Source organism: Balaenoptera musculus, chromosome 14 (genome assembly GCF_009873245.2).
Source record: "Balaenoptera musculus isolate JJ_BM4_2016_0621 chromosome 14, mBalMus1.pri.v3, whole genome shotgun sequence".
Taxonomy (NCBI): domain Eukaryota; kingdom Metazoa; phylum Chordata; class Mammalia; order Artiodactyla; family Balaenopteridae; genus Balaenoptera; species Balaenoptera musculus.
In genome coordinates this window covers 7,361,223-7,387,275 of record NC_045798.1, presented here as the reverse complement: position 1 = coordinate 7,387,275, position 26,053 = coordinate 7,361,223, and the positions used below count along the sequence as shown (strand labels likewise).

The window sequence follows — 26,053 nt, the reverse complement described above, 5'->3', positions numbered from 1 at the left end:
GGGGAGGTCACTTTACAGAGTAGAGTGCTGCTCTGGGGCATTCCTCAGCCAGGATCCTTTTGAATCGATAAGCCGTTTCTTTCATGTCCAGATTACATTCCCTAGACCCCAGATAAGACATTCCTTTTGCCCCCATTGGCTTATTTACACATCCAACTGCTTTGGCCTTTGTGTTCACTTTACATTTCCCAAACTTTCTTACTTTTAAAAATCATGCAGGAGAAAGAATATTTGTATTTAATAAGCTGGTAACAGTTATTGGGTTTTTTTTCCAGTTTTATTGAGATATAACTGACATACAGCACTGTATAAGTTTAAGGTGTTCGGCATAATGATTCCAGTGCGTCAGGAAATGATGACCACAGTAAGTTTAGTGAACATCCGTCATCTCTTAGAGACACAAAATAAAAGAAAAAGAAAAAAATATATTTTTTCTTTGTGATGAGAACTCTTAGGATTTACTTTCTCAACAACTTTTATAGATAACCTACAGCAGTGTTAATTACATTAATCCTACTGTACATGAAATCCCTAGTTCTTATGTATCTCATAACTGGAAGTTTGTGCCTTTTTTTTTTTTTTTTTTTTTAAGTTTGTGCCTTTTGACCACCTTATCCAACTGGTTTTTTTAAGAGAAAAAAAATGGATTAGTTATTGGCATAGGCTGCATTTTTCAGGCTCATCTTACTGTTTGAATTGCTGAATCTTGTAGTTAGTTGAGGGGTGCTATACTAATGTCTGCTATTGTTAAAGGAAACCTAGCTCTTTGATCTTAAATTACAGAAAGGATGAAGTTTCTGTATTGAGAGCCTTATTTTAATCATCACATTGACTTTTTTTTTTTTAATATATTATTTATTTATTTATTTATTTATGGCTGTGTTGGGTCTTCGTTTCTGTGCGAGGGCTTTCTCTAGTTGCGGCAAGCGGGGGCCACTCTTCATCGCGGTGCGCGGGCCTCTCACTATCGCGGCCTCTCTTGTTGTGGAGCACAGGCTCCAGACGCGCAGGCTCAGTAGTTGTGGCGCACGGGCCTAGTTGCTCCGCAGCATGTGGGATCTTCCCAGACCAGGGCTCGAACCCGTGTCCCCTGCATTGGCAGGCAGACTCTCAACCCCTGCGCCACCAGGGAAGCCCCCACATTGACTTTCATAGGACTCTATGATTAAATTTTCCTTCTGGTATTTTCATTGTTTGGATTATCGTTTGGCCCTTTTAGAAGCCTGAGTCGCTTAAAAATCATACAATTATTCTGTCAACAAAAACTGGTTGTTACACTAAATATTATCTATTCATATTTGGTTTTTAAAGATCATCTTAGATAATTGCAAGTACCAGGAGGGCACAACTTCCTATTTTTCACTATTGAACAAAAACACGCATATATTAAGGGAAAAGCTTGTGTTAAGTAGTTTTAAGAGCAGAGTGGACACATATTAAATTTAACGTATGAAAGAAATTCAAAGACAATTTCAGAGTTTTCTTTCGAGGCCCTTTTGACCTCCATGGCTTGAAATGATTCAAGTGACTTCTTGTTCTGCCGGCAGAGGCATTTGCCAAGGCATCGCATGACAAACGCGTGATTAAGTGGAAAAGATAATGATGTTTTCCTGTTTTTCCTTAGATTATAAGAGCTTGTGTACCTACTTCATCATCTGACTAAAATGTTCACATTTATACTGCCGTTCCGTTTGACGTACAGGGGTTTACGTGTGGAGGGAGAAGCTACCGCAGCTCTGCCTGCCTTACGGGGCCTGTGGGAGGAAGAGGTTTCCAGGGCCTCTTGCTCTCAGCTCTGCTTTGAGCCCAGTGTTAACAGCACACCAGAAACTTAGCTACACGTGTCTGTTCTCTAACTACTGAGACCCTATGGAAGAATCAAGGACCCACAACAGTGCCATTCTGCTTTCACAGAAGGAGTTGTAAAAGACCATTAACAAAAATCAGTCTCACAAACCAAAAACCTAAAATCTTCAAATGTTTAACCTTATGCTGTATTCATTTTTTTCCTCTCTTTTGGATGATCCCGTCCCTCACACCTTCTTTTCTTTGCTTTTTTTTGTGGGTGTGGGGAGGAGGGCAATTCTCTCTTCTGTAGTTACCCTTTAACGAAGAATTTGGTTTTAATTCTTACTGCTAAAGGTATGCATTCATTTATAATATTCTACACAAATATTCTGCTCAGGTCTCTAATGTTCTGTTCAAACTTGAGCTTCGTCATCAGAAAAGAAAACATTTTCTTTTTTTTTTTGTCCTGTTGAAATACTTTCAAGTATAACAGTATTGGTGACATGTGTTTGCTGTTGTTTCAAGATGCCTGTTTTTGTTTTTGTTTTATTATTCACAGTGAGCTGATTGCCATCCAGCAGTCCCACTGTTTGGGTTCTTCAAAATCTGCCTTAAGAGAGGGTGAGAAGTTCATAGAGACGGAGTCCTCTTCTGATAAAAAGAATTCATCTGAGATTTTGTTAGTCAACAAAGATGCAGCACTGCCCAGTGAAAAGGTTTGTATTTCGCTTAGAAATACCCAGCTTAATTCAAGCAAGACTTCGCCCCAGCATACTTTTAATTCTCCTAGAGCACTACTGTTAGTGTGCTTAATTTTGGCTATTCTTCAGGTTTTTTTTTAATTATAGGACTTTAATTTATATTATTTAACTGAAGTCATAATTATGTACCTTCTTTTTTCTTTAAATATCCTATAGATAACTTCAGGTAGGATGTCCCTCAGGCCCTCCAGGTGATGGATATATCTCTTTTTTTTTTAATTAATTAATTTATTTTATTTATATTTATTTATTTTATTTATTTTTGGCTGTGTTGGGTCTTCGTTTCTGTGCGAGGGCTTTCTCCAGTTGCGGTGAGCGGGGGCCACTCTTCATCGCGGTGCGCGGGCCTCTCACTGTCGCGGCCTCTCCCGTTGCAGAGCACAAGCTCCAGATGCATAAGCTCAGTAGTTGTGGCTCACGGACCTAGCCGCTCTGCGGCATGTGGGATCTTCCCAGACCAGGGCTCAAACCCATGTCCCCTGCATTGGCAGGCGGATTCTTAATCACTGTGCCACCAGGGAAGCTCGATATATCTATTTTTAATAAATATTTTAAACACACAGAAAAGGAAAAATACAAGTAACTATGTACTTACATTCGGATTTAACATGTTGACATTTTGCCATGTTTGCTATATTTTTCAACTTGTTAAAGAAATAAAATGTTACAGATAAAGGGTAAGTTCATGTGCCATTCTGCCTGTGCCTACCCTCCACCCCCACCAGTTAACCACTACCCTGAAGTTGCGTCCATGCTTGCTTTATGCTTTTATGTTTTACATAAAAGTGTATACTTAAGGGCAGGAATAGAGACGCAGACGTAGAGAACAGACGTGTGTCCACGGCACGGGGGAAGAGGGGGATGAATTGGGAGATTGGGATTGACATATATACACTACCACGTGTAAAACAGATAGCTAGTGGGCACCTGCCGTATAGCACAGGGAGCTCAGCTCAGTGCTCTATGGTCTGTCTGTATCCCTTTCTGATGTGATTTTCCAGCTTTGTCAGTGTTTTGTGACCTTCATCTGTGCTGACACTGTGGACCTAGCCTCTTCATTTTGATTGTTGCTTGATGTGCGGGCCAGTGATTGAATAAACCGCAGTCTGTCCACGCCCCTACAGACAGGCAGTGAGGTTGTGTCTACAGTGTCATTATTGTGGATGAGCCAGTGTCTTCATCATGAATGGGGTCCCCTTTGCAGGTGGTTCATAAAGAAAATAAGTTCAAGTAAACTTAGTTATTTTTGGTGTTATTTTGGGAAGATATCCGGCTTTGAAATCAAACTCATCTGGGTTCAAATCCCAGTTTTGCTTTGTCATAGCTCAGTGACGTTAGTACAGTTATTTAATTTCTTTGAGCCCCAGTTTCTTCGCCTGCAAATATGCAATTATAACATCACAGTTGCTTGGTTTAAAGGGGATATTGTAGGGCCTGGCCCCTAATGGGTATTTGATGAGTGTTAGTTCTCTTTGTTCAAAATTGACTGCACCAAGTGTTGACTAGAATCGGGAGCACCTGGGACTTTTGTTCCCTGATGGTGGGAATGTAAATGGTAGAGCCACTTTGGGAAACACTTGGGTACTTTCTATTAAAAAACTACTTTAAAAAAAAATTAAATATACACCTACCCTATGACCCAGCTGTTCTACTCCTAGAGAAATGGAAACATATGTCCACATAAATATTAAAGCAGCTTTATGTGCACTAGCTAAAAAAACTGGAAACAACCCAAATATACTGCAGTAGGTGAATAGATAAACTGGGGTATATCCATACAATGGAGTACTTCTCAGCAATAAAAAGGAATGAACTATTTATACACATACAACATAGGTAAATCTCAAGATAATTATGCTGAGTGAAAGAAGCCAGACAGACAAAAGTATGTAATGCATCTATATAAAATTCTAGAAGATGCAAACTAATCTCTGGTGACTGAAAGCAGATCAGTAGTTGTCTGGGAATGGCGAGGAGGCACTCGCAGAGGCAGGAATTCCAAAGGGCCAAAGGCGTGATAAACGCTACCCATATTCATTGTGGGGATGGCTTCATGGGTGTGTACTCATGTACACATGTATGTAGGAACTCATCAGATTGTACACTTAATTAACTTAGTTATTTTTGGCTGCATTGGGTCTTTGTTGCTGCGTGCGGGCTTTCTCTAGTTGTGTCGAGCAGGGGCTACTCTTCGTTGTGGTGCACGGGCTTCTCACTGCGGTGGCTTCTCTTGCTGTGGAGCACGGGCTCTAGGCGTGCGGGCTTCAGTAGTTGTGGCACGTGGGCTCGGTAGCTGTGGCTCGCGGGCTCTAGAGCGCAGGCTCAGTAGTTGTGGTGCACGGGCTTAGCTGCTCTGTGGCATGTGGGATCATCCCAGACCAGGGATCAAACCCGTGTCCCCTGCATTGGCAGGCAGATTCTTAACCACTGCGCCACCAGGGAAGCCCCTGTACACTTAATTGTACAGTTAATTGTATGTCCACTGTGGAAAACTCACAGATTGTACACTGTGGAAAACTTTTTACACAGAGTTGAAAATTAAATAAGAATAAACAAACTAAGGCGTATTTCTACTTATTTTTAAAAGCTAACAAGCCTTGAGTGTTAAAGTTGCGTTTTGTAAGTATTTTGACCTGGTAATTACAGCCTTGGCAAGTTGATTTAAGAGAGGTAAACAATGCCTAGGATTCTTTCATCACATGGATGTTACTTAATTAGTCGTAGTAAGTTCTGTTTAAGTCAAATTATTTAGCAAAGTAGGTTCTAAGAAATAAATGGAATTTGGTTCTTCTAGTGTTTAATGCCCTGCTTTGATATGTAATACCTAAAGTCAAACATTAGTGAACAGTTAACATTTGTGTTCCTTACATTGTACTTGTAAACGTAAACAATGAAAAGTGCTTCTTGATTTCATGAATGCTTGAATTGTGTTGTTTGCCCAGGATGACTTTTCTCCCACAAGCAAGCTTCAGCGTTTGCTGGCAGAATCCCGTCAGATGGTTACAGATCTGGAGCTGAGCACGCTGCTCCCCATGAGCTCTGAGAATCTCAGCAGCAGCGCCAGAAATGTACGTGGTTCCTTTTCTTTCGACCCCATTTGTAGTATCCAGACACTCCAGTTGCTGTGCGCAAACGTCCCTTTCTGTTAGAGGGAAAGGGGAGGAGGTAGCGGGCTGGGTTTAAGGAGGAAGAGAAAGTCATACTCAGATGTCGCCACACCCAGACTTCCTCTTTCCAGTTACCTGGGCACGTGTACGTACATTCCGGAGGATTTTTTAAAAAATATTTTATTGTAGAAAATTTCAAATACGGAAGTAGAATACTTCCAACCACAGAGCTTCAGTAACCATCAGCTTTCTGCTGTTTTTGTTTCATCTTCCCCCATCCATATCTGTTTTCTCCCGAAACATTTTAAAGCAAATCTTAGACATCATATCATTTCACTCATATGTACTTCGTTCTGTAGCTCTAAGAGATAAGGACTTTTTTCACACCCAGCCAAATTAACAGGAACTCTTTAATATCGTCTATTGACTAGACCACGTTAAGGTTTCCCCATTTATCTCAAAAATGTCTTTTTACTGCTTATTCAAATCAATACTCAACCGAGGTCCATACTTTGCGCTTGGATAAGTCCCTTAAGGTCTCTCTTAATCACTAACAGTTCCTTCTCCTTCCCTCCCTCCCTCCCTCTTTCCTTCCTTCCTCCCTCTTCCTTCCTTCTTCTTCCTCCTCTTTCTTCTTCTTCTTTCATTGTTTTTTAATGCCATTTATTTGTGGAAGAAACACTGGGTCATTGTCCAGTAGAATTTCCCACGTTCTGGATCTTGCTGACTCCATCCTGTCTGTTGTTTTATCCCCCAAATTCCTGTAAACTAGTGTTTCCATCTGGCAACTTGATTAGACTTGGGATCAGTTTGGGGTTTTTGTCTGTTTTGGGACGACGCCTTCCTGGGCGATGCTGTCTACTGCCTAGTGCATTGTATCGGGAGGATCCTCATGTCTGGTTGTCCCACTTTTGGATGTCAGGCTTGATGGGAGTTCAGGAGATTGTCAGCCTGAGCTTTTTTATTATAGACTTTCCCTTAAGTTCACTTAAGGATTTTAGCATTCCTTGATTTTTATGACTTAGATCTGTTATTTCATGAGGAATTGCAAAATAGTAATTTCCTAAATTTATCATTCTTTGGGGAGTGTTTCACACGTTAATTCTAACTGTCTTTTTTTTTTTTAATACTACTCTTTATTTGTTTATTTATTTATTTATTTATTTATTTATGGCTGCGTTTGGGTCTTCTTTGCTGCGTGTGGGCTTTCTCTAGTTGTGGTGAGCAGGAGCTACTCTTCGTTGTGGTGCGTGGGCTTCTCATTGCGGTGGCTTCTCTTGTTGCAGAGCACGGGCTCTAGGCGCACAGGGTTCGGTAGTTGCAGCACACAGCCTTGGTAGTTGTGGCTCGCGGGCCCTAGAGCGCAGGCTCAGTAGTTGTGGCGCACGGGCTTAGTTGCTCCACGGCATGTGGGATCTTCCTGGACCAGGGATCGAACCTGTGTCCCCTGCATTGGCAGGCGGATTCTTTTTTTTTTTTTTAAATTTATTTATTTATTTATTTATTTATGGCTGTGTTGGGTCTTCGTTTCTGTGCGAGGGCTTTCTCTAGTTGCGGCAAGCGGGGGCCACTCTTCATCGCGGTAGGCGGGCCTCTCACTATCGCGGCCTCTCTTGTTGCGGAGCATAGGCTCCAGACGCGCAGGCTCAGTTGTTGTGGCTCACGGGCCCAGTTTCTCCGTGGCATGTGGGATCTTCCCAGACCAGGGCCCGAACCCGTGTGCCCTACATTGGCAGGCGGACTCTCAACCACTGCACCACCAGGGAAGCCCTGGCAGGCGGATTCTTAACCACTGCACCACCAGGGAATTCCCTCTAACTGCTTTTTCTGAGCACAGGAACCTTTCAGTAGCAATGATATAAGTTGCTTTGTAGATTTTATAGCCTAACATAAATAGTGAAAAGAACATTGAACTTGAAATCAGAATACTTGGGTCCCAATTTCCTAATCTGTAGAATAAGAGCTTGAAACGGATGCTTTAAGATTCCAGGTACATTACTTGGATGTGCTATGGGCATAGTTAAAGGTATTTGAAGGCCATTGAGTTAAACTTTTTTGTATCCCTGACCAAAAAATCTAAAATTAAAAAGGTCTGCAAAACACTGAAATACCTTTCTTTTTAAATAAACTTTATTTAGGTGTAATTTATACTATCTCAGCCAATAAAGACATTTTATTAAGAATGTCTTTAGGGCTTCCTTGGTGGCGCAGTGGTTAAGAATCTGCCTGCCAATGCAGGGCACACGGGTTCGAGCCCTGGTCTGGGAAGATCCCACATGCTGCGGAGCAACTAAGCCCCTGTGCCACAACTACTGAGCCTATGTGCCACAACTACTGAAGTCCGCGTACCTTGCACCCGTGCTCCACAACAAGAGAAGCCACAACAATGAGAAACCTGTGCACCGCAATGAAGAGTAGCCCCCGCTCGTCACAACTAGAGAAAGCCCACGTGCAGCAATGAAGACCCAACGCAGCCAAAATAAATAAATAAAAGAATGTCTTTAATGCCTATATACTTGTTCTTTAATGAAGAACTGGTATAGATCATTAGTTCAATCAGTTTATTTAGCTCTAATGTATGTTAATGTATGTGTACATTACACATATGTACCCATGTAACCAACATCCCAATCAAGGTATAGAACATTTCCATCACCCCAGGAAGTTCCCTCATCCTCTTTGGAGTGAATCTTCCCTTACTGCCACTCTAGGCAGCTACCGATTTGACTTTTATCGTCAGAGAATAATTTTTCCTGTTCTAGAACTTCATATAAGTGCAATCATACACTATGTACTCCTTATCTAGCTCCTTTCAATAGAATTATTTTGAGATTCATCCATGTTGCTGTGTGTATCAGTATTTCACTCCTTTTTATTGGTGATTAGTATTCCATTGTATATGAATAGACCACAGTTTGTTTATTCGCCTGTTGATGGGATATTTGGGTGGTTTCCAATTTTGGACTATTATAGATAAAGCTGCTATGAACTTTTTTTTTTTTGGCTGTGTTGGGTCTTCACTGCTGCGTGCAGCCTTTCTCTAGTTGTGGCAAGCGGGGACTACTCTTTCGTTTTGGTGCGCGGGCTTCTCATTTGCGGTGGCGTCTCTTGTTGTGGAGCACGAGCTCTAGGCGTGCGGGCTTCAGTAGTTGTGGCACGTGGGCTCAGTAGTTGCAGCTCGCGGGCTCTAGAGCGCAGGCTCAGTAGTTGTGGCGCACGGGCTTCGTTGCTCCGCAGCATGTGGGATCTTCTCGGACCAGGGATCGAACCTGTGTCCCCCGCATTGGCAGGCAGATTCACGCCACCAGGGAAGTCCCTGCTATGAACATTCTTACACAAGCCTTTTTTTTTAACAGACATATGTTTTCATTTCTCTAAGGTAAATACCTAGAAGTAGAATTGCTAGTTATAGGATTTAACTTTTTTATAAACTGCCAAACCGTTCTTCAAGGTGGTTGTATGATTTTACATCCCTACCAGCCGTGTGTGAGAGGTCCAGGTGCTCCATATCCTCACCCAACCTTGGTTTTGTCAGTCTGTTTGATTTTAGCCATTCTAGTAGATCTGAAGTGGCATCTCGTTGCCATTGAATAATTTGCATTTTCCTGATAACCTAATGATGTGCATCTTCATGTGCTCTTTGGCCTGTCATATGTCTTCTTCTGTGCAGTGTCTTTAAGTCCTTTGCCCATTTTTAATTTGATTGTTTCCTTTTTTATTTATTGAGTTGTAAGAGTTTTTCATATAATCTAGACACAAGTTCTTTATCTTTTGTCAAATATATTATTAATATTTTCTCCTAGTTTGTGGCTTGCCTTTTCATTCTCTTAAGAATAAAAGAGCAGAAATTTGAAATTTTGATGAAGTCCAACTTTATCCTTTTTTTTTTTTTAACGGTGCGTTTTGTGTTCCAAGAAGTCTACCTCAAGGTTGTGAATATTTTCTCCTCCTAGAAGTTTTGTGGTTCTGTTTAGGTCTATGGTTCATCTCTTATTTAAATTTTGCAGATGATGTGAAGTAAAGATCAAGGTTCATTTTTCTCCATACAGATTTTAGCTCCATTATCATCATCATTTGTTGAAAAGACTGTCCTTTCTCCATTGAATTACTTTCAGCATCTTTACTGAAAATCTGTTGACTGTATATTCAAGGGTCTATTTCTGGACTCTCCAATCAGTTCCATTGATATGGTTGTTCTCCTTACACCAATACCACACCAAATTGATTATATAACTCTATAGGAAATCTTGAAATCAGTATACATCCTTGATTCTGTTCTTTTGCAAAATTGTTTTGCCTGTTCTAGGCCCTTTGCCAGGTCCACAGCAATTTTAGAGTCAACGTGTCAGTTTTTTAAAAATGCCCTCTGGTATTGTGATTTCATTGAATCCATAGATCACTTTGGGAAGGATTGACATCTGTGAACAGAGTATATCTCCAGTTGCTTAGGTCTTCCTTCTTTTCTCTTAAACTGTATTTTGTAGTTTTCATTGTAGGTGTCTTACACATTTTTTTAAAAAATTTATTTAATTAATGTATTTATTTTTGGCTGCGTTGGGTCTTCATTGCTGCACGTGGGCTTTCTCTAGTTGTGTTGACGGGCTTCTCATTGCAGTGGCTTCTCTTGTTGCAGAGCACAGGCTCTAGGCACACAGGCTCAGTAGTTGTGGCACGCGGGCTCCGTAGTTGTGGCTTGTGGGCTCTAGAGCACAGGCTCAATAGTTGGGGCACACGGGCTTAGTTGCTTCGCGGCATGTGGGATCTTCCTGGACCAGGGCTCGAACCCGTGTCCCCTGCATTGGCAGGCGGATTCTTAACCACTGCGCCACCAGGGAAGCCCCATTACACATCTTTTTAAAAATTTATTCCTAACATTTTGTTTATTGATGCCATCATACGTGGTATTTTAAATTTCATTCTCAAATTGTTTGTTGATGATATAAAGAACTATATAAATTGCATCTTTGCTACCTGGGCTTTTTGGTGGGGCTAATGGCAGACTCTGGGAGGGCTCACGCCAAGGAGTACTTCCCAGAACTTCTGCTGCCAGTGTCCTGGTCCCCACGGTGAGCCATAGCCACCACCCGCCTCTGCAGGAGACCCTCCAACACTAGCAGGAAACTTGCACAAGCCTGTTAGATAGCCTCATCCACCAGAGGGCAGACAGCAGGAGCAAGAAGAACTACAATCCTGCAGCCTGTGGAACAAAAACCACATTCACAGAAAGATAGACAAAATGAAAAGGCAGAGGGCTACGTACCAGATGAAGGAACAAGATAAAACCCCAGAAAAACAACTAAATGAAGTGGAGATAGGCAACCTTCCAGAAAAAGAGTTCAGAATAATGATAGTGAAGATGATCCAGGACCTCGGAAAAAGAATGGAGGCAAAGATCGAGAAGATGCAAGAAATGTTTAACAAAGACCTAGAAGAATTAAAGAACAAACAAACAGAGATGAACAATACAACGACTGAAATGAAAACTACACAAGAAGGAATCAATAGCAGAATAACTGAGGCAGAAGAACGGATAAGTGCCTGGAAGACAGAATGGTGGAATTCACTGCTGCGGAACAGAATAAAGAAAAAAGAATGAAAAGAAATGAAGACAGCCTAAGAGACCTCTGGGACAACATTAAACGCAACAACATTCGCATTATAGGGGTCCCAGAAGGAGAAGAGAGAGAGAAAGGACCAGAGAAAATATTTGAAGAGATTATAGTCGAAAACTTCCCTAACATGGGAAAGGAGATAGCCACCCAAGTGTAGGAAGCGCAGCGAGTCCCATACAGGATAAACCCAAGGAGAAAGAGGCAGAGACACATAGTAATCAAATTGGCAAAAATTAAACACAAAGAAAAATTATTGAAAGCAGCAAGGGAAAAATGACAGATAACATACAAGGGAACTCCCATAAGGTTAACAGCTGATTTCTCAGCAGAAACTCTACAAGCCAGAAGGGAGTGGCATGATATACTTAAAGTGATGAAAGGGAAGAACCTACAACCAAGATTACTCTACCCGGCAAGGATCTCATTCAGATTTGATGGAGAAATCAAAAGCTTTACAGATAAGCAAAAGCTAAGAGAATTCAGCACCACCAAACTAGCTCTACAACAAATGCTAAAGGAACTTCTCTAAGTGGGAAGCACAAGAGAAGAAAAGGACCTACAAAAACAAACCCAAAACAATTAAGAAAACGGTCATAGGAACATACATATCGATAATTACCTTAAACATGAATGGATTAAATGCTCCAACCAAAAGACACAGGCTTGCTGAATGGATACAAAAACAAGACCCATATATATGCTGTCTACAAGAGACCCACTTCAGACCTAGGGACACATACAGACTGAAAGTGAGGGGATGGAAAAAGATATTCCATGCAAATGGAAATCAAAAGAAAGCTGGAGTAGCAATACTCATATCAGATAAAATAAACTTTAAAATAAAGAATGTTACAAGAGACAAGGAAGGACACTACATAATGATCAAAGGATCAATCCAAGAAGAAGATATAACAATTATAAATATATATGCACCCAACATAGGAGCACCTCAATACATAAGGCAACTGCTAACAACTATAAAAGAGGAAATCGACAGTAACACAATAATAGTGGGGGACTTTAACACCTCACTTACACCAATGGACAGATCATCCAAAATGAAAATAAATAAGGAAACAGAAGCTTTAAATGACACAATAGACCAGATAGATTTAACTGATATTTATAGGACATTCCATCCAAAAACAGCAGATTACACTTTCTTCTCAAGTGTGCACAGAACACATTCTCCAGGATAGATCAGATCTTGGGTCACAAATCAAGCCTCAGTAAATTTAAGAAAATTGAAATTGTATCAAGCATCTTTTCTGGCCACAATGCTATGAGATTAGAAATGAATTGCAGGGAAAAAAACGTAAAAAACACAAACACATGGAGGCTAAACAATACGTTACTAAATAACCAAGAGATCACTGAGGAAATCAAAAAATACCTAGAGACAAATGACAATGAAAACACGACCATCCAAAACCTATGGGATGCAGCAAAAGCAGTTCTAAGAGGGAAGTTTATAGCTATACAAGCCTACCTCAAGAAACAAGAAAAATCTCAAGTAAACAATTTAACCTTACACCTAAAGGAACTAGAGAAAGAAGAACAAACAAAACCCAAAGTTAGCAGAAGGAAAGAAATCATAAAGATCAGAGCAGAAATAAATGAAATAGAAACAAAGAAAACAATAGCAAAGATCAATAAAACTAAAAGCTGGTTCTTTGAGAAGATAAACAAAATTGATAAACCATTAGCCAGACTCATCAAGAAAAAGAAGGAGAGGACTCAAATCAATAAAATTAGAAATGAAAAAGGAGGAGTTACAACAGACACCGCAGAAATACAAAGCATCCTAAGAGACTACTACAAGCAACTCTATGCCAATAAAATGGACAACCTGAAAGAAATGGACAAATTCTTAGAAAGGTATATACCCTTCCAACACTGAACCAGGAAGAAATAGAAAATATGAACAGACCAATCACAAGTAATGAAATTGGAACTGTGATTAAAAATCTTCCAACAGGAACTTCCCTGGTGGCGCAGTGGTTAAGAATCCACCTGCCAATGCAGGGGACACGGGTTCGAGCCCTGGTCTGGGAAGATCCCACATGCCGCGGAGCAACTAAGCCCGTGCGCCACAACTACTGAGCCTGTGCTCTAGAGCCCGCAAACCACAACTACTGAGCCCGCGTGCCACAACTACTGAAGCCCGCGTGCCTAGAGCCCATGCTCCAAAACAAGAGAAGCCACGACAATAAGAAGCCCGCGCACTGCAATGAAGAGTAGCCCCCGCTCGCCACAACTAGAGAAAGCCCGTGCACAGCAATGAAGACCCAATGAAGCCAAAAATAAATATAAGTAAATAAATAAATAAATAGATTAATTAAAAAAAAAAATCTTCCAACAAACAAAAGTCCAGGACCAGATGGCTTCACAGGTGAATACTATCAGACATTTAGAGAAGAGCTAACACCCATCCTTCTCAAACTCTTCCAAAAAATTGCAGAGGAAGGAACACTCCCAAACTCATTCTAGGAGGCCACCATCACCCTGGTACCAAAACCAGACAAAATACTACAAAAAAAGAAAATTACAGACCAATATCACTGATGAATATAGATGCAAAAATCCTCAACAAAATACTAGCAAACAGAATCCAACAACACATTAAAAGGATCATACACCACGATCAAGTGGGATTTATCCCAGGGATGCAAGGATTCTTCAATATACGCAAATCAATCCATGTGATACACCATATTAACAAATTGAAGAATAAAAACCATATGATCATCTCAATAGATGCAGAAAAAGCTTTTGACAAAATTCAACACCCATTTATGATAAAAACTCTCCAGTAAGTGGGCATAGAGGGAACCTACCTCAACATAATAAAGGCCATATACGACAAACCCACAGCAAACATCATTCTCAATGGTGAAAAACTGAAAGCATTTCCTCTAAGATCAGGAAGAAGACAAGGATGTCCACTCTCACCACTATTATTCAACATAGTTTTGGAAGTCCTAGCCACGGCAGTCAGAGAAGAAAAAGAAATAAAAGGAATACAAATTGGAAAAGAAGAAGTAAAAGTGTCACTGTTTGCAGATGACATGATACTATACATAGAGAATCCTAAAGATGCCACCAGACAACTACTAGAGCTAATCAATGAATTTGGTAAAGTTGCAGGATACAAAATTAATGCACAGAAATCTCTTGCATTCCTATACACTAATGATGAAAAATCTGAAAGAGAAATTAAGGAAACACTCCCATTTACCATTTCAACAAAAAGAATAAAATACCTAGGAATAAACCTACCTAGGGAGACAAAAGACCTGTATGCATAAAACTATAAGACACTGATGAAAGAAATTAAAGATGATACCAACAGATGGAGAGATATACCATGTTCTTGGATTGGAAGAATCAACCTTGTGAAAATGACTATACTACCCAAAGCAATATACAGATTCAATGCAACCCCTAACAAATTACCAGTGGCACTTTTTATGGAACTAGAACAAAAAGTCTTAAAATTTGTATGTAAAAGACCCCAAATAGCCAAAGCAGTCTTGAGGGAAAAAAACGGAGCTGGAGGAATCAGACTCCCTGGCTTCGGACTATACTACAAAGCTACAATAATCAAGACAATATGATACTGGCACAAAAACAGAAACATAGCTCAATGGAACAAGATAGAAAACCCAGAGATAAACCCACGCACTTATGGTCTACTAATCTATGACAAAGGAGGCAAAGATATACAATGGAGAAAAGACAGTCTCTTCAATAAGTGGTGCTGGGAAAACTGGACAGCTACGTGTAAAAGAATGAAATCAGAACACTCCCTAACACCATACACAAAAATAAACTCAAAATGGATTAGAGACCTAAATGTAAGACCGGACACTATAAAACTCTTAGAGGAAAACATAGGAAGAACACTCTTTGACATAAATCACAGCAAGATCTTTTTTGATCCACCTCCTAGAGTAATGGAAATAAAAACAAATGGGGCCTAGTGAAACTTAAAAGCTTTTGCACAGCAAAGGAAACCATAAACAAGATGAAAAGACAACCCTCAGAATGGGAGAAAATATTTGCAAACGGATCAGCGGACAAAGGATTAGGACAAAGGATTAATCTCCAAAATATATAAACAGCTCATGCAGCTCAATATTAAAAAAAGAAACAACCCAATCCAAAATGGGCAGAAGACCTAAATAGACATTTCTCCAAAGAAGACATACAGATGGCCAATAAGCACATGAAAAGCTGCTCAACATCACTCATTATTAGAGAAATGCAAATCAAAACTACAATGAGGTATCACCTCACACCAGTTAGAATGGGCATCATCAGAAAATCTACAAACAACAAATGCTGGAGAGGGTGCGGAGAAAAGGGAACCCTCTTGCACTGTTGGTGGGAATGTAAATTGATACAGCCACTGTGGAGAACAGTATGGGGGTTCCTTAAAAAACTAAAAATAGAACTACCATATGATCCAGCAATCCCACCACTGGGCATGTACCCAGAGAAAACCATAATTCAAAAAGACACATGCACCCCAATGTTCACTGCAGCACTATTTACAATAGCCAGGTCATGGAAGCAAACTAAATGCCCATCGACAGACAAATGGATAAAGAAGATGTGGTACATATATACAATGGAATATTACTCAGCCATAAAAAGGAACGAAATTGGGTCATTTGTTGAGACGTGGATGGATCTAGAGACTGTCATACAGAGTGAAGTAAGTCAGAAAGAGAGAAACAAATATCGTATATTAACACATGTATGTGGAACCTAGAAAAATGGTACAGATGATCCAGTGTGCAGGGCAGAAGTTAAGACACAGATGTAGAGAACAAACGTATGGACACCAAGGGGGGAAAGCCGCGGGGTGGTGGGGATGGTGGTGTGCTGAATTGGGAGATTGGGATTGACATGTATACACTGATGTGTATAAAATTGATGACTAATAAGAGAAAAAAAATGTCAAAAAAAAATTGCACCTTTGCTAAATCCACCTATTCTAGTAGATTTTCTGTAGCTTCTTAGGATTTTCTACATACACAGTCATGTCATTGTGAATAAAGAATTTCTTTTTCTAATATTTATGCCTTATTTCTTTTTCTTACCTTATTGCTCTGGCTAAGACTTCCAGATCAATATTGAATAGAAATAGTGAGAGTGAACATCCTTGCCTTATTCCATGAAATACTCTCTCTGGTGGCATTTCTTGCTTAGCTCTTCTTCACATTGGAATTTTGTTAGACTCAGAGTTCTATGGGGCGGTTTCTCTGCGACAGATGATCTGAAACTAGGACATTAACCATTTTAGAATCAACATGCTCACTGCCACTAGCTTCAACAGGTCATTGCAAAGATTACCTTAAAGAATAATGGGCTCCCTGAATCGTGATTTTTAAAAGTATTTGTGCCATGTGTGCCATATAAGCTTTTCAGAGTAGAAACCGTGATGGACTTTGTGGTGTTTTCTAGGAAGATTTTTTTCTTGACAAAATCTTTGAAGCATTAGTGAAGTAGTTTATTTACATTGGGGCAGAACATATTTTTAAGTATTGGTAAGGGTTTTTAAATTTTTTAATAGCTTTATTAAAGGATAACATACATACCATAAAGTTCCCCCATGTAAAAGCGAACAATTCAGTGGTTTTAGTATATTTACAAAGTTGTGCAACCATCATCATAGTCCGACTTTAGAACATTTTCATCATTCCAGACGAACCTTGTACCCACTGGCACTTACTCCCCACTGCGCCTCCCCCAGCCTTGGGCTGACACTCATCCACTTCCTGTCTTTATGGATTTGTTGGGCAGAGGTTTTTAATCAGAGTTTGTTGAATAGAATTCAGGGGATCCGTAAACTTTGACGGGGATAAAGATTACACGTAAGGTTATTTTTATTAACCTCTAATTAAAATGTAGCACTTCCTTCAATTATGAATATAGGAAACAAGCCATCATAGTACATACTACCTGTGACTCTGTCATTAGTAGGGATCACAGAGAGTTTCCTGCCATATTACTATTACATATATCTTGAAATATCACTTACACTTAGTACTACCTCAGAATTACAGACCATTAGGCCTGCTGCTAGATCTTATTATTTAATGCACTAATAAAAAGGATATGTATTATTATATCACAGTCCTGTTTAGTATTTTGATAACCACAGTTATATCTGCCGTAATGCGACATACGGGTTCCTAAAAATCAACACACAATGCAAACCTGCACAATAAAAACCACACAGTTTATGGGGAAAATGGGGTTTTGAGCATAATACTCAAAAACTTTATCAGTGACACATTTTTTAAAAGGATAGGAATGTAATTTAAATGGTAGTACAGTTTTATACATGTTAAGTAGTTAAGAAATACACAAATATTGCCATAAATGTGGCACTTTACCTTGAAAAAGACCTGAGGTCTGCAGGTAGAACTGGGCGTCGGAGAGGTTGCAGCTTGTGACTTACTGGAAAGTGGTAGGAGGAGGGTTAGTGGATGGAAAGTCGTAGCAGCAGATGTGGATGGATGTGGCTCGTGACACGCCGCGGGTGGTGTTTGGAGGGGTGTGGGGGGTGTATTCCTACATGGCCCGGCCCAGTTCACCTAGTGTTTCCCGTGGACAGAGTCGCACATTAACAAACACAAACTTCACATCACGCTCAAGTTGTTCCCTAATATATCCGATGCGTTGGAACAAATGCATGTTTTCCAAAGAAGTGTCATAGCAGAACCAACTGTATTTCAGAATAACCTCTCCTTTGGGGTTTTATGTTAAATTCCTACCTAAGATGTAATCAGGAGCTCCCTCACTTTTGTCCTCACAGCACAGCTGGGAGTGTGTTTGTGTAAGCATCTCCATCAGAGTGCGTGTCACAGTACATGACAGCTGATTACATCCATGGGTCTCTGCTCCTCCGTGAGCACGTTAAGGAGCCCCTCTCACTCATCCTGGCTTCCCCAGTGTAGCACATGCCATACCTGCTACAGAGCATGCTCCTTGAATGGAACTGATAGGAGGAGTTCAGGAAAAAGGCAGAACAGTGACCCTCAGGTATAGACTGAAAAAATGCTAAAGCTATTTGAGGTTGGTGAAAAGTTGGTTTAAGAGAATTTTTGAGCTAGAAGGATCCAAAAGAGAGATCCAGTCTCAACCATTCATTTTACAGGGGAGGGCAAGTGATTAAATCTCTTGCTTAACATCCCACAGGATTATAATCAGATAATCATTTAGTTGGAAAAAAATATCGTCTTCAGATGTAATATATTTTCCCATGGATTATTAACTGATTCTAAAGATGCTGGGAAAACAGAATTTTAACTAACAGAAGTCTACTTGGCAATGCACTTTGCAAACTCCTCCCCTCTGGTCCTTTGAACAGAGTATAACTGGTTACAGAAAAAGTAAATACTGTTGTAAAAAATTCTTAATTTTTGCAGTAAGGAAGCAGGGTAAGTTCTGAGCAGCCTGTCTGCTTCACCAGGGTTTTGCCATCTGTCGCTAAAGACAAGGGTCTTCATTCAAAGCCTTTCTCTGAAATAGGCACTCTCACACATTGCTGGGGGAGCACAAAGCGATTCAGTCCTTCTGGCAAGGAATCTGTCAGTGTTTTCTAAAAACTGCAGAAGAGCTGACCCTTTGCCGTGGCAGTGTCACTTTGGGAATCTCTCGTTCAGGTACAGCCGCATGTGTGTAAAATGGTATATGTACAAGTTTTTCATGGCAGCATTGCTTTATAACAGCAAGAGTTAGGAAGCGATCCAGGTGTCCAGCAAGAGGGAACTGAGTGAATAGCTGTGGCACATGGAATATTACCATGAGACAGAATAGGAAGGTCTTGGATGCGGAAAGGTTTCCAGGATATACTATTAAGTGAAAAGAAGCAGGACGCTGAAAGATTCATGTGGAATTCTACATATGGGATGGGAATAAGTATATATATATATATATGTGTGTATATATATATATATATATATATATATATATATACACACATATATATATATAATATATATATTTCTTTAAGAATATATATATTTTTGAAACCATGCTCAGGTATTAACTATTTTGAAAACCCCAATAATTTAAAAATAGAGAAAAAAGGAAAGAGAGTAAAACAGCACAGCTGCCACATCTCATTCACCCACGGCAGGCTTCCTGTGGTGTTGGGGTCAGGGGGACACAGCCTGAAACCGAATTTGGACTTTTGACCAGAACATGGGACTGGACATCCTCATCACTAGTTTGCAACTGTCGGGATGACCTGTCGGGGTTCTTAACCTTTTCTTTTTTCTTTTTTTTTTTTTAATAAATTTACTTATTTAATTTATTTATTTTTGGCCGCGTTGGGTCTTCGTCGCGGTGCGCGGGCTTCTCATTGCAGTGGTTTCTCTTGTTGCGGAGCTCGGGCTCTAGGCGTGCGGGCTTCAGTAGTTGTGGCACGCGGGCTCAGTAGTTGTGGCTCATGGGCCCTAGAGCGCAGGCTCAGTAGTTGTGGCACACGGGCTTAGTTGCTCCGCGGCATGTGGGATCTTCCCGGACCAGGGCTCGAACCCATGTCCCCTGCATTGGCAGGCGGATTCTCAACCACTGAGCCACCAGGGAAGTCCCTAGAATGATGTTTTTAAATGAATAAAATAAAATACATCAGATTGTACAATACCTAGGGAGGCTCTTCCAGTAGAGAGGAAGCAGCATGATTAAGAGCACAGAGGTCTGGAAGCACCGAAAATAATCCCAACATGGTTCAAACGTAGGCCCCGTGGGAGGAGGCAGAGGCTGAGCAAGGCCAGGTTCACCACTGGAGTCTACCGGTGTCTTTCCAAGCATCCTCCTCCTCTTCTTTCCTTCTTTTTCTTCTTCTTCTTTTTTAATATTTCCCCCAAACCTAACAATGCTACACCCTCAGTAGGCACTGTAATGAATTAAAGTGTCGCTATGACTTGTTGATTCTTCTTGATGACCACTGTCTTCACTAAAGGCTCACCGCAGAGTCTATAATAAAGGCTGACAAAGAGCCAGTTATATTTGGGCATTAGCCAATTGCCAGGGTTTAGCCATAACACGTATGGTAAAGCAAACAGAACATTCCAGCTACAGTTTAGAGACAGGGACCCCACACATGAGCGGGAAATCAATACATCTTTTGGGTAGATGGATGGTGGTTGTATGAAATTACTTCATCGTATTTCATTAATTCCCTAAGGTCTTTTAAAGGCATTTCCGCTATATTTGTGTATTGTCCTCTTAAGTATTTTCTAGTTTTTCTATCCTGGGTATTAATTTGGGAGTTGTTTTGTAGAATGTGGAAGTCTCAGAAGAGTCAGCTGAAAAAAATACCCTTCTCAGTAACTGAAGAAAACAAATTCATGTATTCATGGTGATCATGGGTAAGTCACCTTTCCTTATCTCACCTTATATCTATATTTAATAAGTAACTTGGGAACATTGATAATGTGGAGTCACAGCAGTGCGTTTGTTTGACCTGTAATCCTTTCTCTTTTGTTTGACCTATTTATACATACCTTCTAAATTTAATCACAGTAAAATGTCAGTTACTTATAAGAGAAATGCAGATCAGAAAGTTCTTGTTCTCAGTACCCAGAATTTTAAACCTAAGGAAGTGAATTCATATAGCTTTCAAAATCGGAATGTAAACTCACATGTCAGCATTTCATCTGAATGTCTGTCTGGAAAGAAATTGTTCCTTGGGGTTTCAAGTCTTATAAAAAGGTTTATTGATCCAGTAAGCACTTTCTTGATTTGTGTTTCCTTCTATCAGACCTTCATTTCATAGGCAAAGTTTCTTTAGAATCCATTTTGATCAGTTAAAAGGTAAAATCATTTCCGTTGTTTTCCACTTAAGCATAAGAGTATTTTTAAGACCCTGAAAGCAGTAAGTAGCCCTCTCCCTGTCTCCCTGTCTTCTGTTCTTTCTCTTTGCTGAGAAGTTTTCATATTTATAATATTTTGCGTGACCTTATGTTGATGAGAATCAAGACATATAGTTAATTTTTTAGAGACTGGGAGTTTACAGCACACCATCCAGTGCTCATTGATTTTTATTTAACTCCGTTTCCTTCCCGCAGAAGCCGATTTCTCATCCATGTGGAAGGCAGGAAGCAGACATCAATACCTAATACTTAACCTTGAAAACAAAAAGAGGATTGTAATCCTTCGTAAGCAACATTTAATACCAAAGGGGAGCAGAAACTGAAAGTTAATTTTTAAACATCTATATTTTGTTTGTCTTCAGGTTAACCATTTTCATGTGTAAAAAATATTTTTCATGTGTAAGAAATTAGACCTAATTGTATATTATATATAATATACAAACTTGGAATTATGCTAAGAGAGAAAAAGCCTTCTCTGTAAAGATGCACACTACAGTTCAATACTCGACAAGTTCTTTAAAAGTGTGAACATCAAATAGAGAATCCATGCATATAAAATGCTGTTTTAACTGATTTTTTTAAAACCTGTGCATACATTTAAATTATAACCAGTAGCTTATCAGAGTCAGCTCCAAATCTATGAGAAATATGTTCTCTTGTGGTTTTTAGCCCTGAACTTTGCTGTGTAAAGACATAAAATGATATGATATAAAATATTTTAAACCAGAAACTATCTCCTGGGTTACTGACAGTCGAGGTCCTTCTGTTCCAAAAGCTGAGCAGAGCCCCCTCTTGTCTCGGTCAGTAGTAGTCCTATCAACTTATACAAACAAAAGCTTGCTGGAAGATCAAGTTTTATATGCATTTTTTTTAATCATTAAAGACTAAAACATTTCTGTTTTAACTTGTAATTTTTTAAAGAATATACTGATCAGCTTCAGTCAATAAAAAATATTTTTAATAATAAAAATAATTTTCTGGGATTTCTTTTTATGACAGGGGGGTGAAATAAGGAAAGTCAGTCTCCTGAAACCAAACCTGGCAAGTTAATTTCCTCAGGAACAGGGAATGTATTTTTTTAAGCATTGCAGATATCAAAGTTCTATTGTGCTGTATAAATGCCCCTTTGTTAAAAGGTTTCAGTGCTACTTCAGAGGTGATTTTCATGAGAGTGGAGGAGCCACCCCATTTAGCCTTTTTAATTAGGGTGCTGAAAAGAGAAATTGGGCGAGGTTTGGCTATGTTCTTTATAAATGCTTGCTTTCTGCCCAGGATAGGCTGGTGTGTACAGAGCAAGACTGAGAAAGGTAGTGTATAGTCGATTCTGAACTATTGCCTCCAAGGTAGAAACCTGCAATGTCCCTGGAGAGGCTGACTTTCCCTCTGAGAAACAAAATATTAAATTTTCTCCTTCTCTTTATGATAGTGTTATGGCTGCATGTCAGCTTGCCTAGTGAAAAGAGAACACTGGTTAGGTGCTAAAAAGAACAATTTCAGGGAACTAAAGGATTTGAAAGAAGTCAAAAGTTATTTTGTAACTAAATGTATTTTAGCTCATAGGGTTATAGTATCTACAACACCTATTCTTACCCTTCCACATTCTTGTGAATTACAGCACATGCGGTTCAAAAATGGAAACCTTAAATTATCAATTTATCTCTCTCAACCTAAGTTATTTAAATATGTGAGCAATTTCTGTTAAAGAGAGGCAGCCTCAGTATGTTGAAATAGTTGCAAAATGAAACTAGATTTTAGCCTTTATATTTTGTCATCAACATTCTTTCATCTTAAGAGGAGGCGGGAATTCCCTGATGGTCCAGTGGTTAGGACTCTGTACTTTCACTGCTGAGGGCACGGGTTCGATCCCTAGTCAGGGAACTAGGATCCCGCAGGCCCCGGGGCCAAAAATAGAAAAAAAAAAAAAAAAAGAGGAGGCAACTAAATTGTACTGTAATTTGCCTGCCAGAAATTATCTCAGCCATCAAAAGAGACTGATGTGAGTATATTTTTAGAGTTTGTGAACAGCTCTATTAAACAGAAATAGAAATACCCCAAAGAAAGAAACTCTGAATCAAGATAATACATAAACACTTAACAACAGTTTTAACTAAAAAGTGCTAATAGGATGCAGGAGATTGAGAGCCTCTAAGGGGTAAGGTTGGTTCATTTCAGGAATGTGGCTGAGTTTCGGAACATTGTATACCATGGCTAATTGATCTTGCAGTTTTTCTTGGTGGCCTTGACCTGAGATTTTCCTTCTCTGGTTAGATACCTGTAGCTAGGTGACTGTTTCAAAGTCATGCACCTTTGTTTCTCTTGAGCCATGTGATGACAATTTTGTTGGGGTCCATTTCAGAAAGGTTCATGATTCTACACCTTAAACAATCATCTTGGCAACCACTTCATACGTGATAGAGAATAGTGAATAAGATCAGATTAAGAAACCAGACACATTAATCAGAACCACAGCTGACACGGTAGGTTAAAAACCAGAATGGCCTTTGCGAGAACTTCATCAAACGAGGGCACATTAATCAGTCCTGTAAATGATGATTTCTGGGTTCTCAGCCAAATGCATGCTTAAGAGATCTAACAAAAGAAGACAAAATAATTTGAGCGCACATCAAGTATTGCTTTGCTGGCCGCTGGAGACACGACAATGAGCGAAGCAGACTCAATCTTTGTTTACAGTCTAGTGGAAGAGACAGATCTTAATCAAATAATGACAAATAGGTCATGAAAAACTGGTAAGTGGTACGAAATAAAGCTTTGAGCTACTGTGTCAGCATATAACAGGGGCATAGGTCAAGGGTGGAGGGCTCAGGGAAGGCTAACGGAAGTGACATCTGAACTAAGCTGAAATATGAGTAGATGCTAACTGGCAAACAGGAAGAGAAAGAGCATTCCAGACAATGGTAACAGCATGTGCAAAGGTCCTGAGGTGGAAAGGAGCATGACACATTTTCGGACCTGATGGACTAGAATGGGCAAGCTGGAAAGACGCTGGGACCAGATCAGACACACGTGTCAATGAGGCAGGCAGTGTGGGGACTGCAGCACCATCATTTAGTAAGCCCAGTGATGTAAACTCTATTGTTTGTCTTCTTGGGTTTTCCTTGAAATCAGGTCTAATTTGTAACCTAAATGCTTTGCCTTTATAATGGCCCAGGGGAAGCATTAAACAGCCCTGGAGATACATCACAACAAGGAGAATCTCAGCCAAACAGTGACAGAGCCAGTTCTAGAACCAGGTCTCCTGCCTGAAGGTGTTCCGAGAGGTGAACCTGACAAATTGAGAGTGGGGAAGCTTGTGTCCTTTTGTCTCCGGGAATGCTCTTTCGTGACACTAAGCGGTATGTTGAAGTGCCAAATTATGGGGGGCTGTTCACTCACTTTTTCAACTCCTTCATTTCACACACATTTTTTACTGGACGTTGCTAATGCACCAGACACCCTGCTAGGCACTGAAGGTATAAAACTGAGTAAGACAGGGAATTCCCTGGTGGTTCAGTAGTTAGGACTCCGCAAGGGCCTGGGTTCAATCCCTGGTTGGGGAACTAAAAATCCCACAAGCTGTGCGGTGCGGCCAAAACAAACAAACAAAACTGAGTAAGACAGGGTGGTCCTTGCCCTCCAGCTGCTCAGAAATCTTTCTTACAAACAGATAAATTACATTCAATAGCGATGTTTTAGCGAAGTACTCTGGGATCCCGACAATATTGAGCTCAGCGCCTGGCACAGTAATCAACTCTTTATTATTGAAAGAGTGGTAGTTGGTTGCTGATGAAGTCCCAGTGGCAGACATTCTAAACAGAGGGGTGTTGCCTGCTTTAAAAGAAGACGCTGTGTTAAGTGTGAAGATCACAGGATAAGCGCTTTCGTTGGATGTGGAAAAAGGAGTCTGAGAAACAGCTGGTCTGGAGCCTGCAAATCCCTTTACTGCAGGCCCTATTCCACCACAGCTATTGACTAGGGTGCTGAGAGTTAAAAATGAAATAATACAAGTAAAGGGTTTTGTCCAGTGCCTAGCAAATGATAAATATTCAGTAAATATTAGCTATTGTTATTCTATTGTTATTCTGGTAAAGAAGCTTTTCGGTGATTGGAATTAGGTAAAGCGTGGTTATTTCCTATCTTTAGGGGAGTGAGAGGAAAGCCTTGTTAAATACATCTTTCAAGTTCCCAGTGTCAGCTCTGGGACTAGGCAGTGAGGAACCAGTGAGGTTACAGAAAGGGTCAGGGAGACAATGTTCAGGGTTATGTAGGCATCACCTTCCCTCTTCAAAGGGGGTGTACCTTCCCTAGTACCTGTATTGGGTGATTTCACACCTATATTCTGAGAGGAAAGCTGAGGATAGCAGAAACAAAATAACCATTTGAGAGCATACACTATGATTTAAAAAAAAAAGAAAGAAAAGAAAAACTTCAGTCTTGCGGCCGGTAATTTTAAAAGCAAACGAGTAATAACAATGTTTTTAAAAATCTAACACCACCTCCTGTGGCACCTGTTCCATGCACTTTGATGGCCCAGCTCTGCGTTTGGTCCAGAGCTGTCTGCAGGCTGTCCCAGCCCTGCCTCTCCTGGTCCCCTTACCGTTTCTCAGCTCTTGCAAGGTGTCCTCGTGCAGAGCCCGCAGTCTCTGAAAAATCATCGCACAGTCCCGCGTTGATAACAGCTGCAGTTACATTAGAGATGCACACAGAGTGGACAGCTCAATGGTATGCTTTTGACACATAAAGTAATATAGGACTTTTAAAAAGGAAAGAAAAAAATGTCCAGTTGTGATTCCATTGGTCAGATTTCATCGAGGCCAAGTTTTCTCCAATTAACCAGATCCTGGCCTGGTGTGGACAGCATTTGGTGAGTCCGGGCGGAGGTGTGTGCGAGG

General features: G+C 40.2%; 1 protein-coding gene across 2 annotated transcripts in view; it reads left to right on the top strand.

Moving 5' to 3' along the window:
* Positions 1–22,073, top strand: part of CCDC62 (coiled-coil domain containing 62) — a 43,023-nt gene extending 20,950 nt beyond the window's left edge. For both annotated transcript variants that reach the window (XM_036874115.1, XM_036874113.1), the window contains 4 exons: positions 2,348–2,504; positions 5,492–5,617; positions 20,573–20,660; positions 21,360–22,073. In XM_036874115.1, the coding sequence (XP_036730010.1) occupies positions 2,348–2,504; positions 5,492–5,617; positions 20,573–20,626 (337 nt within the window). In that variant the 3' untranslated portion in view covers positions 20,627–20,660; positions 21,360–22,073. The remainder of the gene's footprint in view (positions 1–2,347; positions 2,505–5,491; positions 5,618–20,572; positions 20,661–21,359) is intronic.
* Positions 22,074–26,053: the final 3,980 nt, after the last annotated feature.